At 39.4% G+C, this 12,721-nt stretch overlaps 1 protein-coding gene across 1 annotated transcript; it reads right to left on the minus strand.

Annotated features, from left to right (window-relative positions):
* Positions 1–567: 567 nt before the first annotated feature.
* surf4 (surfeit 4) lies at positions 568–12,636 on the minus strand. The gene is made up of 6 exons (XM_030768795.1): positions 12,465–12,636; positions 6,899–7,085; positions 3,055–3,131; positions 2,815–2,858; positions 2,518–2,704; positions 568–1,799 (listed from the first exon to the last, which is right to left on the minus strand). The coding sequence occupies exons 1-6, from the start codon at positions 12,510–12,512 to the stop codon at positions 1,533–1,535; spliced, it is 810 nt and encodes a 269-aa protein (XP_030624655.1). The 5' UTR covers positions 12,513–12,636; the 3' UTR covers positions 568–1,532.
* Between the last annotated feature and the right edge of the window lie 85 nt (positions 12,637–12,721).

The raw sequence follows: 12,721 nt of genomic DNA on the forward strand, positions 1-12,721 counted from the left end.
ATGTTCAGCAGTCGACGGCTGTGTGTATCCAATCAGTATGGTCACAGAATTTCATCAGTCCCTCGAAGACCAATGAGCCAATCACAGCGCGAAGAATGTCTTCGTGAAGGGGGCGTCAACAAGCGACAGGCCACTGAACAACTGTCAATTCATTATACGGTACACACTTCAATCATTCTAAGCGAGTAATATCGTTTACGATTTTTCTATGAGTCGCCTTGGGGAATTATAGTACAGTTCGGTAAACTGTATTTCAGCTGAATGAAGTAACCTGAATAGCATCCACGTTGTCAATTTTTCTAACATCAGTCTTCCATTTGTGACCCACTGTAAATACGCAACAACTTTGAATCTCTCGTGGTAGCATCGCAGCTATTTTTCCCCTCGCAACTTTCCAGTTTTTGTTCAACGGAAAAGATTTATTTTGCTTAATAAAATAAATTCAAGAGACAGTAAATAAAAGTGCGTTATATGAAGAGGAAACAACTGAGAGGTATTTTCTGCTTTTTATTTCTCTGCCATGATCTGGAAACAAAAATACAATATAAACCTCTGGAAATTAATACAGGGAGTTATTTTTCTTATTTTAATAGCGTAAAAGACAAAGAGAACACTGAGCAAAAGAAAATTCAGATGAGAGTGGACAACCACGTCCAATTCGGCTTGCCTCTGTATGTCTGCAAAATATGACGATTCACACAAGGTAAACTCCACAGTCAACAGCCTTGATCTGAGACAAATTACTATTTATTGTGAGAGAAAAGCACTCATGAATGGCAGTTAGGTTTTTTTTTCTTTTTGCCTCTCTCACCATTTCATATAGCAGTAGATTTCACACATCTTCCCCCCTTTGAACCACAAACATATTATTCAATGGAGACTTACTATACCCAAAACACACAGAACAAGTAGTCAGATCAGTGGAGTCAATAATGAGAATTCAGAAGAGGAAAGAGAACAGGAGCTTGTTTTCTCACATTCCACATGGGACACAACCCAAGAGGGTCCACAGGCCATAACAGGCAATCCAGGTTCTATATTTTCTGCCTTTTGTCACTTTTACTCTTCAAACAAAACATTCAAAATGTATATTGTTCCACAAATAATACACATACACCTTCCTGAATATTGTTAGAAGTAACTCTCCCTAAGTGCAGGGAGGCACAGTCTTCCACTGAAACTTGGCTGTAGTGTCTGGGTGTAAAGATGGCATCATAATTAGTGGTGAGTAACAGATAGGAAAGAAACATAAACCAGAACTCAAGAACTGTTAACATTTTGATTTTTTTTCCCACTTGCCATGTCATCAAAAGGGACATAAATAGATGTATAAAACTCCAGTATTTATCAGACTGATCTTAAAAAAAAAAAAAAGAAAACAAAAAGATGGAGAAACCGTTACAAAGAGAAGAAAAAGGGCAGACCGACAGACAGTGGTGCTGTCACCACTCTGAGCTGTTGATGTGGGAGAAGCAAATGATCGTGGGTCCTTGTGTCCTGAGCAGCAGAGGTGGTAGGGCTGTGAAGTCTCCTTACCACTCTTTCTTCTTCTCATCCATGGACACACCCCCAGGGCCCAAAGCCACCACAAGCAACAGGCCACCGATGACTGACGTGGTCTGGAAGAAGTCATACTTGAGGAAGTCATGCATGGGCTTGTAGGCAGGCACCGTCCAGAAGGCATTGAAGTAGACGTTGATGGCAAAGAGCCACACCACCAGAGTAAGGGCAGCGAGTTTGGTCTTGAAACCAATTGCCACCAGGATGATGAGTGCTGTGCCCACCATGTTCTGTAGAATCTGAGAGGGAGTGACAAGGATAACAGAGGTTACACAAGATCAATCTGTATCAATAAGACCAAAAACTCTATTGTGTAATGAAGCTTGTTACAATCCCAACCCATCGGAGAGCTCCTTACTACGTGTTCTAAGCTTGGTCACACAGGAATAACTGGGTCAGAATTTTTTTTTTTCTGATCAAGGCCAAATTCTAAACAAGTTGCTTACAGTCTTTTGGGCAAAAATAATACATTGTGGCCCATTTTTAATCACTCCATAAAAGAAACAGTTGACAGTTGTTCTTTCAATGTGTGCTGCTACTGCATAAGCTATCTGGGATTACACCTTTAGTATCAAAATTGGTGTCTGATTCACATGGTCAGACTTTTATCTACCAGAACAGGACCCTTTTCCTGAAAAGCTCAGACTCATACGTCACTACTTTTAACCTGTTCCTATCGTGTGCATCATTAACCCTCCTTCATAACCACAGTATCCAGACGTTCTTGCTCTAGCCATCCTTTGACCTAACTAATCATAACCCAGATGAACATCTCGAAAACCCATTCAGATGTTCTGGATAAGGATTTAAGAAAAAGCAAGCACACACCACATCACTGCGGGGAGAGGTTTCTTCTCTATCTGTCTAGGTACCATGAAAGTAACAGGAAGACGTAATTCTTTATCCTCAGTGAAATGAGACCAATGGTGTATGGGGAGCACACTGAATTGCACTCACAGCAAAGAAACTGGATTCAAAGTGCAGCAAGGTCATAAACATAAGCACAAGGAGGACTCGTCCACCCAGCTGCATGTACTGTTTGGGGGAGCTCTCGCCCATGGAAGGTACACCCGCAAACATGCTCTTTCCTTCTGAACGTGACTCTGCCAGCAACAACAAAAGCCCACCACCCAGGGCCAGGTTTCTGAAGAGGCAAGGGGACAGCATGTGAGTTCATTTTCTAGGCAAAAACACAATATTAAAGACACACAGTACAAAAAGTCAGTCAGATATAAAAGTGATTGTCAGACTTACCTCATCAAAAACTTCAAATCCCACAGTATACTGTATGCAACAGTCTAGAAAAACAGGACAGGTTTCAGTGTGTTCACATGTGCTGAGGGTAATTCATGTACATTACTGGATGTACAAACTTAGCAGTTTATTTATTACATATTACAATACAAGGGACTTGTCCTGAACTAAAAGGTTTCACTGATATTTCAATATTCTGTCCAGATACCCACTAATAAGGCAAGATCTTCCCATATTTACCTGTAGTGCTATGATGCCAAATAATCCAAAGCAAGCATATTGTACAAAATTTCTACTTAGGACCAGGACACAGCCACCTGTGAGAGAGAGGGAGACAATATAAAAACAGACAGACCACTGCATTTGAATATAGACTGAGCACAGCAAACATGTTCTACTGACTGAACACATAACAGTTACTCACATATCCACACATTTGGTGGTTGTGCAAGATTCAACACTACCACCATTTTTTTTAGATTTCATACATTTCAAAACTGCAAAATAAATCAATGTATAGATAAACGTGCACAGCCTAAAACACGCCAGTTTAACATCATACAATTATGTGCATGCCCTTAAAACACTTTATTTCTTTTTTCGAACAAACAGTGCTATCATTTAATTGTTGGAAAAACATTTCTAATATCAAATTTTCAACCAGGTAACATAAACCAATACATCGCATTTATTAGTTACACAAAAGCGAACCTGTGTCTCTCAGCTTCTTGCTTCCTTATTTCCGAACTGTCAAAGATTGTGTCTCCTAGCTAAGCCTTATCGGATACTGGAACGGTGTATCCACCGAACTGACAGAACGTGAGTTAAGTCTTTGGGTTTTAAACTCGAGCTGTCCGAGTTCGAACTCGTTCTTTCGAACTCAAGCTGTCCGAGTTCAAACTCAAGTTTCTGAACTCGAGTTTTCGAGCTTCCTGGCTACGGAGCTGCAGAAGGCAGTTTAACTAAATTCAAAAGGAAAAAAGAGCAACTAAAAAATAATAATAATAGTAACAATTAAAAAAAAAAAAAAAAAAAGAACGACTCAGTTGTGCCTGTGAACCGGTACGAACGACTCACTAAAAAGATTCGTTCAAAAAGAATGACTTGTTCGCGAACTGCACATCACTAAATTTTTTAGATTTACTATTTCAGAAGACCTGGCTTTACCAATGTATTTTTTTTGTTTACATTTTGAAACCCAGCAAGTATGTCAATGTGCAAGTTTTATGGGTTGATCAAGCGAAAAGACCTTCACATTCTGTTTTAAAGGCCTACTGCAGAAGCACCTATTTTGTTGCACAAAGAAAGAATGAGAATTTGATAACAAATGAGAAAAGTATCGGCAAGAGTATATAGCACAAAATGGTGAAAATATGTTGCTGTCTTTTTGCTTTTTTTTTTTTTTTTTTTTAAATCAAGTACTGGTCCAGCAGTTTCTTCACTTAACCCTGTTAGGCATGGATCATGGATGACGACCTGTATTCATTTACTTTTGAACAAACGAGGAAAAATTGGGAGTTGCTCTTTTCTGCTGATCAGAACGTGGCCCGCCTGTTCTACATTTCTGTTTCACTCTAAAAAGATTTTTATGTGTTTAAACTTGATAAATGAGAGCAACCCAAAAGTAAAGGTGGTAAGGTCCAACACTAATTTTCTGAGGTTCTGCGGAAGCCTTTTGCACTTACATGTCCATAGTCTCATCAGGTATCCCGCTCGTAAGTTGCTCCAAAGCAAAAAACATTACAACACAACATCTGAGTTGAGAATATGTTGACATTACAACTGACTGCTACTGGTTATTGTCCCACTCTCACATGCTCTGGCTATATGATTAGGTTAAAGTACATTTATGTTTCATCATTGGAGACAAAAGCAGTAGAGCTGAAATAAACTGAATTTAAGGCTCCTTAATTATTCTATATTTTGTTGTCAGAAGACAGAAGTGTATCAGATTTCCTTCAAGTACTTATTAAATTATTAAAGACTGACAAGTGGTTAAGAGAAATTTACTAAACTCTGCATCCCTAATTTGAAAATTCATAGCTGACACAGCCGTCACACTGAATGGCAAAGAAACGGCGTAGTTCTGAGTGTTTGACTGAAAAACTGTCTTACATACCAACCAACAGTGAGGCAAGGGTTATGAACTGATGTTACAACTGATTTCTATTACTTACCCTCATTATGCTTGTGACCACTGTAACAATATCACCTGTATAAAGAAGTTTACAGATCCACATTCAGGAAAGATTCTTCTAGTGAAACGTTCACACTTGCCACTACCTTGCTATTTATATGCTTAAATGTCCCTGTGGTTTAGTGTATGTGGGGAGAACAAAACAACAACTTAGAACTTGTCGAAAAGAACATAAATGCGCCTTAAGGAGGCAGGATATAACCTCTCCCACTGCAAAACCTTTTTTATCTGGAACATAAACACATCATCTCCAGCCTTTGTTTTCAGGGAGTAGAAAGAAGCTCACTAGCCAAAGTGTGGTAGTGACTTGGACCTATTTCTCTTGAAACATGAGGCCTTTTGGATACATGAATTGAACACACTGGCACCACACTGATTTAATGAAGAGCTAGACCTAACGTGCTCTCTTCTCAGACGATAACACTATAGATATTAATTTTTTATCTTTAATTTCTGTTGACTGTTTAAAAAACACAAGCTCCACACTGAAATAATAAAGAGAAATAAGATTGAACAAATTTCTATGGCATTTTGTCTTTTGTTCTGTTGTTGGCATTTATTATTTGTAAAGGTGTGACAGTTGTGAAACCGAGACTGAAACCGCGATACAAACGTCCACAGTCTCATGTCACGGTCCCAGAAGACGGAACTGCGATCCAGAACTTTTTTATGCTCTGATGGTCAGTTGACCGAAACATCAGTGAATAAAGTCATACTTGACAAAATACTGTGTACCCTCTCTTCTACATTTCTGTACGTGGAACTAAAATTAAAAACTCTCCAATTCCATAACGGAGCTGTAACTTAGCAACTGAATTAGCACGTTTGGTGACGCAGCCTCATAGGTACGGCGACCTCAACGACAGAGCTTGAGGACCCTCCCGTATCCTTCAGGTCTCCTGTCTGGGAACATTTCGGTTTTCCAGTGAACAACAGTAACAATGGGCAAAGACAAGCGGATAAGACGAAGGCAGCGTGCTGGCATTGTTCAACTGAAATCGTGCATGTTGCTGGCAGTACACTGAATATGATTACTCATTTGAGACAGCATCATCCAAATGTGAATATCACTGGTACAAGGAAAAAACAGAGTGAAGAGCAAACTGGAAATTATGGCCAGTTTGCCAGTGTTAACAAGTTTGTGCAAGTTTATAAGTTCACACGTAAATTCATAATAAAGTATAAGAAATTTCATGTTTTGCATGTCTTTTTTCACTGTACCTAAACCGTACTGAACCGTGACTCTGGGATACCGTTACACCCCTGGTTATTTGTAATAAAATTAAATGATCCCCTGGATGGCACTGATGGAGATGACACAATAATCTAGTTAACCTAAAGGATGCCTTAAATTTATTTTGGGAAAAGCGCATTAAACTGTTTAGTGGTGATTACTGTTGTTTGCCACTAATGAAGGTGTCAGTCAAAACATCAAGTCTCCTTCGCAAAGTGCAAGTTTGAATACAGAAGAAAAAGATAAAGACAGATGGCGGTCCTTTCTGACCCCTTTTTTAGCATTATAATCAACCCACATGTCAAAAAAAGATGAGCTTCCCCTGTAAAAATAATATGAAAAAAATTAATCAGTAATCTTTCACTAATTAGAACAGCTTTGCGAAATGTCTGACAGTTCACGATGTAATGTATGTAACAACTTCTCTTCGGCTATCCAGGCAAGTCAGACCAAATTTCAACCAAACAGAAAACAGCTGTCATTCAACAACCTTCCCTCACTTTAATCCTTTATGAGCGCAGAAGTTTGGGTCACTTAAGGTTCTGAGGCAGCCACCAACATTCACTCTCCCAGTTTATGACACTGCTTTTAACTCAGCTCGCACACAGTGCAGGACATAATGATTATTTGACTCAGATGAAACCATCTCTCACCCAGCTGTCCCAGCAGATTTATCAGCACAAAACAGGTGGCCAGGAAGTAGCCACAGCTCCAGGTTGCCTCTATGTAGTCCCTCTGCTCGTTCCACTGGAACCACATGCGAATGCCGTCCTCCAAGAAGGTGCTGATAAGACACAGGCGAGCTAGATGTGGCAGATACTGCTTCGTTACTCGGAGGAACTGGGAAAGAAGAGGACAGCTCTGTGAGACAGCTTGTATTTATAAGATTCAGAAATAGGTTGTCTCCTCACAGGGCCGTCTAAAGCCCCTTTTCATTACAGAAAAAGCAGATTCAGATTTACATCAGATGGAGCAACTTTGTTCCCTTTAAGATACTGTAACTCCTTCCCTCTGTCTGAAAACAACCTGAATCAAATATTCCATTTGCAAGGGTACTTCCTAAAAGGACATGCAATTTCAACAAAAAACAGAATGACCTGTTTTCTGCTAAAAACATTTGACTTGTTTGAGATCATGGTCCAAGATAAATGTTAACAATGAAAAATATCATCACCTTAACACACCCTAATCAAATGATGCACCTTTCAATCAATTTGATAACACTGGGAGTTATTCTGAAAATGTCAAACATGTATAAACATGAGAGACGACTTGTCTCAGATGCTAGAGCTGGCTTGATGGGGTTTACATTGCAGGAGTGTAACTTTAACCTGAACTCCATCAAATGTAATTCATGTTATTCACCACTAGCAATATGCCGTGATAAATACCACCAAACTAAATATAAAGACACTGTGTCTGTCACAATCTATCTTCCTTCAGTTTTGGTTTTTTTTTTCCATTTGCAAGTCATGCAAACGCTTTACAAGTGTCAAAGGAAATTAACTTTCTTTATCTCAAAAATTTCTTTAAATTGTGCTGCAGGAAAGGGAAACAGCAAAAATCAGACACCATCTATTCACCACAACAGTTTTGCTATTTGTCAACATGCCTCAACTAGTCTGTTAGAGCTGCTTCCAAGTGCATCTCTTATTTAGAATAGTTTAAAAACTCACAACTACAAGACTGACGCTTTAATGTTTATTCTCTATGGTGAGGTCAGATCATCGCAACATACTCAAGGCAAAGATGTTGGGAAAATCTTCGGTAACAAAAATAGAGCTTTTAAGACTTTCGCTAGCTGTCTACAGATGAGGAAGGGGCTGCCAAACTGAAAGCCTGTGAGACATGAGCTGCACCATCCAAAATGAAAAAAGTGAAATTGGTCTTGTTTCGTTGTCAAGGAATATGCAAATACGTAATCAAATAAATACTAGATATGTCTCACTCAGCACTGGAGCTCGGCATAATAGACACAGTTTTCTCTTTTTGAAAGATCTGAAAATCAACTATAAAGGAAACAGATCAGCAAATCTGAGTTAAATACGTAAATGAACTGGTTCATCTGTACATGAGTCACGCAACTATAATTTCATAATCAACTGTTATACCGCTCCAAGCTAATGCGTGTAAAATCATGGTTTCTCAAACTGCCAGCTGAGTTTGGCCTCTCATTCTCACAACCCTTCCCACCAGAGAATCCACATCAGCACTGCCAGAGCAGGGCAGCCAATCATTGCTCAACAAGCTCCATGAGTGAACATCCACGGAGCAGAACGTCATGTCCCAAAGCCAATCAGAGCATGTTGTTTTTGTGCAACAACTGACTTGCTTGAAACATAGACAGTGTAGTGTGTATTCATTCATTCTTGAGTATTTTCTCTACTCTCTTGTTAAAAAGTGAGTCTGTCTCATGTCAGTATAAAGTATTTAAGTTTTATATATATGTAACCTGAGCCCTGAAGCTGCTGTGTGGCTCTGAGTCCTTAAAAAGTAATTTTCAAAAGAGATTTTTTTTTCTTTGGCAGAGTGGCTAATTGCCAGCTGATAGGCAGCACAAGGCATCATGAGTCTACGCAGCTTTACTCAGATTTGGCGGGAACTGCAGGCAGACTCCGCAGCTGAGCAGCCCAGTTTCAAGTTTGACAATGCATTGAAATTGGTACTCTAAAATCCATCATTAGTCATAATGACATCTAGTCAGATTTAGCAAACTAGTAAAGCCAAAGACAATATCAGCTAATTAACATTTATGTTGTTAACTGGAACAAGCCAGCAAAGTTAGAGAAATAATGGATTAAATATGTTGAAGGGAAACTTCAACTACAAGTGAAAGTAAATATTAAATGGCCAACAGAAAGTCATTACTCGTTATCAGGAAAGAATCTCAATAAGACTATTTTTTTATTGGAAGTTGCATTTACTACTATGGGGACTCCAGTCACCTCTAAGATAGTCGCAATTACGTTTGTCAACTTTTCAAACAAACTAATCAGCAACATGTTCAATCAAAGTTGTAAGTTGTTTAAGTGACATTTGTAACTACCTTTATTAACTGATGGCATGTTTATTTTGTTTAATTTAAAAGTGACTGGATACAACTGCCGCTTATAGGTAGCTCTTCAAGCCATTACACAAAACACATCAGTGGTGTACATGTTCAGGTGAGGCCTAATGTTATTTTGAAATTGAATTTAATAACACATAATATGTAATTACACTTAATAAATGACCTACAAGATTTTGACAAGCCATGGTCGTAGGCTAGACTATGTCTCAGCGTTCACTGGGTAACCTTTTCTTTGCATCTTGACACACCTTCATTTAACAGTCTTAAAGGTGCACTGTTGAGACAGACTGCATTCAACGTAGCTACAAGCCAGTAGACAATATGAAACATCACTTGTCTAAACAGTTTTACCTAAGACAGATTTGTCTGGACTTGTCACAGACACGAAACTTGAGCAAACATGCACTCCACGTGGGGGTGTATGAACTTATACAAAGTGTATGTTGATAAGTAGCCAAAAGGAACAAGTTCATCATGAAAGCATGTGCTACATATAGTGATTTTACACGTTAGAGTTGCGGTTAAGGTTAGATCTTGCTGATTGCTGAAATGGCACATAGTGGAGAAGAGACAATAATTATCTAAAATGTGTTTAGTATTTTAGGTAGCTTGCCCCGCTTACTACAGTGTTGCTCCCTTGCATGGTTTATCATCATTAATTTGGTAGAGTAGGGAACCCACTTTGTCATTCTTGGACTTTTTGGTTGTTAGCCACTGCAACTACCTTGCTGCTCCACCACAGGAGCCGTTCGCTGCGGTTATGGAGAATTGTCACTGTACTTTGACTACATTTATACAGCTGTTTTACAGGGGCCTCTCTGGTAAGGTATGGAATCAGATAACATGTCAATTACCGACATACTTCCTGGACTGAGTGACAAGTTTGAGAATCAATTGCCGCTAACTCTCTTTACTTTGTCACAATGTGAAAATGAAAACAGATTCATAATGTAACATTAAAAAGATGTGTCCCATGCCTCCAGACATAAAGCATCTAGCTTACAATAACTGTTCCATATTGAGGTACTTTCTGTACATGCTAAGAAACACTGGGAGTCATTTGTGACCTCTATACAAGCATGTTGCAAATGTTCATTATGAATTAAGAACAAAAGGTGGCAGCACTTGTCAAAAAGTGTCAACTGAAGCTCAGTTAATTCTTACATATTTTTCCCTGTTGTTGTTTTGTTTCTGTGTGTTGGGCAGTGGTTATGAAAGAGATCACACTGTATCATGCATTTACAATCAGGTCCACTTCCTGTACAAGCAAACAAAACAGGGTTAAGAGTGAATAGTGGTGTCCAATCACCCATTCAGTCTCATGTGAAACTCCATTTGCACACTTTTGAACTATCATTCAGACACCAAGGGAACAGCACTAAGTAACCTGAACTTCCAAGATTCCAAACACTTGCTCCTCTTATAGACCAGAGAATTCCAAAGGGAATCCAATTACATCCCTAGTTCAGCAATCTCCACTGCCCCAAAGTCGAGTTTGTGCAAAATAACACCTATTCTTTTCTATCCCTCTCTCCCACCCTCTCTCGCTCAAACAATCTCACACTCAAAGGCATGCAAATGATTTGGAAGTTGGGAAATGCGAGTGTTGCAACAGCAACGGATTTAAAAGTTACATGATTCGATGTTCCAAAGAGAAATTGTAAGAGGCTTTGCCATTGGTGAAGGTTTCAGGATTACCCCATGTTGGAGTAGAGAGGAACCTCACCATCAACAATTTAACAGAGATTGTGTTTATAATATTCCAGTCCTTTGTAGAATATTTGAGGGTTAAGGTTACTGTCACTGCTTATGTAGACAGCTTATTTTGAAGAGCATGTTCTGGTTAAGGTCTTTTTCCGACTGCGGGAAATCGAGCCAGAATGAAGCACTGTGCACATGCTCATAATAGATGGTTAACGGTCTGGGTGTATACACCTTATTCCACATTTACGACCTCAATATGATGTAAGCAGATACGAGTTCGTGAGGTGCTGCGAGTGATGAAGTAACTACCTATTCAACACAAATAAATGTTCAAAGAAGCTCTCGGCTTCCACTTCTGAAGCGATGTTGAAACATCGTTTTACAAGTTTTGCATCAACGAAAGGGGAGAAACTATTTCAAATCGCGGGAACAGCACGCAGAATTTGATGCAGTATCACAAGACCTAAATACTTCGCTAACTACGTATGAAGAAATAAGAACGGTTTAGGCTGTTCGTTTAACAGAGCACGCTACAACCCATATATTAGGGGTATGCAGCTTATTCATTAGCCAGTCAATAAGTACACCAAAACCTCCCCTCCCCAGTTAAGATAACAAGTAAGGTTGTTCTTGTGAGCTGATTATATCCAAGTTAGCTAGCTAGCAGTGTGATAGGGCAGTGCTGTATTAATTGTTAAGGATTATCCTAAATACATGAAATATGTCTGACTAGACAACCAAAACTGTTAGTAAACTAGTGGAACCACTTTCTTGGGGTAGTCAAGACAAGCTAAATGAATGTTACTTGACTAAGTGATGAATTTCAGATCAAGCTGATCAAGTTAGCCTTTTCACGTTATTGTTCCTCCACGAAAAAACCCCAACAAAAGATACAAACTGCTTTTTTAGCTCGGAGAGGTGGTGGCTGTTGAAGTGTCTTTCGAGATAACTTGCTTAATACTTACTACTGTTCATTGGACATCAGGTCTCTTGTCAGCATAACGGCTAACAAACTAGCTCTTATCCGTGCCAGTGAATGTAATCACATTAAAAACTGTTTGTAGTTAACACGTAGACAAGTGCCAAACAAACACTTGATTTCATCATCATTTTACACTAGCAACACATCAACTACTAGTCTGTGGGCAAACAAATGGGTTAAAATTCACACATGGTGCAACGCTAATAAAGATAATACTTATCTAGCCTACCAAGTTCTTTAAAAGTCACTGCGATCGTTTTAAGCTCGCTCCTTATTTGTTCTAAATTACAATCGTGAGCACACAGTCGTTGAAATGTTTGTAGACAGAAAATCTTCAATTCGATTATGCACAGTCATAACTAGCCAGTAAGCTCATTCACACACAGTCGAGTTTACTTCCACTCCCCCAGCAGCTGTAAGCAACTACAGAAGTAACTGAACCTCAAGACACTGTTACAAGTACCTGATCCGCTACGTCTTCTGCGGTACTCATCAGATCTTCTTGCCCCATGATTCTAAGAGAGAGGCTTGATGCCAACAGGTTACCTCAGATACAAAGACTTATTTACAAATCTTTGAACTGTTCTGCACTCAGTGTTAAATCGAACAGTTCCTGCCTGTCTCGACAGACTAGGCCGCCGCCGCCCCATAATGCTTCGCGTTGCTACGGTTGCCCCCTTGCAAAGCTCCCGCGACCGCTGCATGCCACGTATGCTGATC

Source organism: Chanos chanos, chromosome 3 (assembly GCF_902362185.1).
Source record: "Chanos chanos chromosome 3, fChaCha1.1, whole genome shotgun sequence".
Taxonomy (NCBI): domain Eukaryota; kingdom Metazoa; phylum Chordata; class Actinopteri; order Gonorynchiformes; family Chanidae; genus Chanos; species Chanos chanos.

Excerpts from the sequence above, each read along its gene's own strand:
- surf4 (XM_030768795.1), bottom strand. The coding sequence starts at position 12,512 with ATGGGGCAAGAAGATCTGATGAGTACCGCAGAAGACGTAGCGGATCAG. Across the intron at positions 3,132-6,898 it reads AAATCTGCTGGGACAGCTGG|GTGGCTGTGTCCTGGTCCTA; the intron begins GTGAGAGATGGT and ends TCTCTCTCACAG. Across the intron at positions 2,705-2,814 it reads GATTTGAAGTTTTTGATGAG|AAACCTGGCCCTGGGTGGTG; the intron begins GTAAGTCTGACA and ends TTGCCTCTTCAG.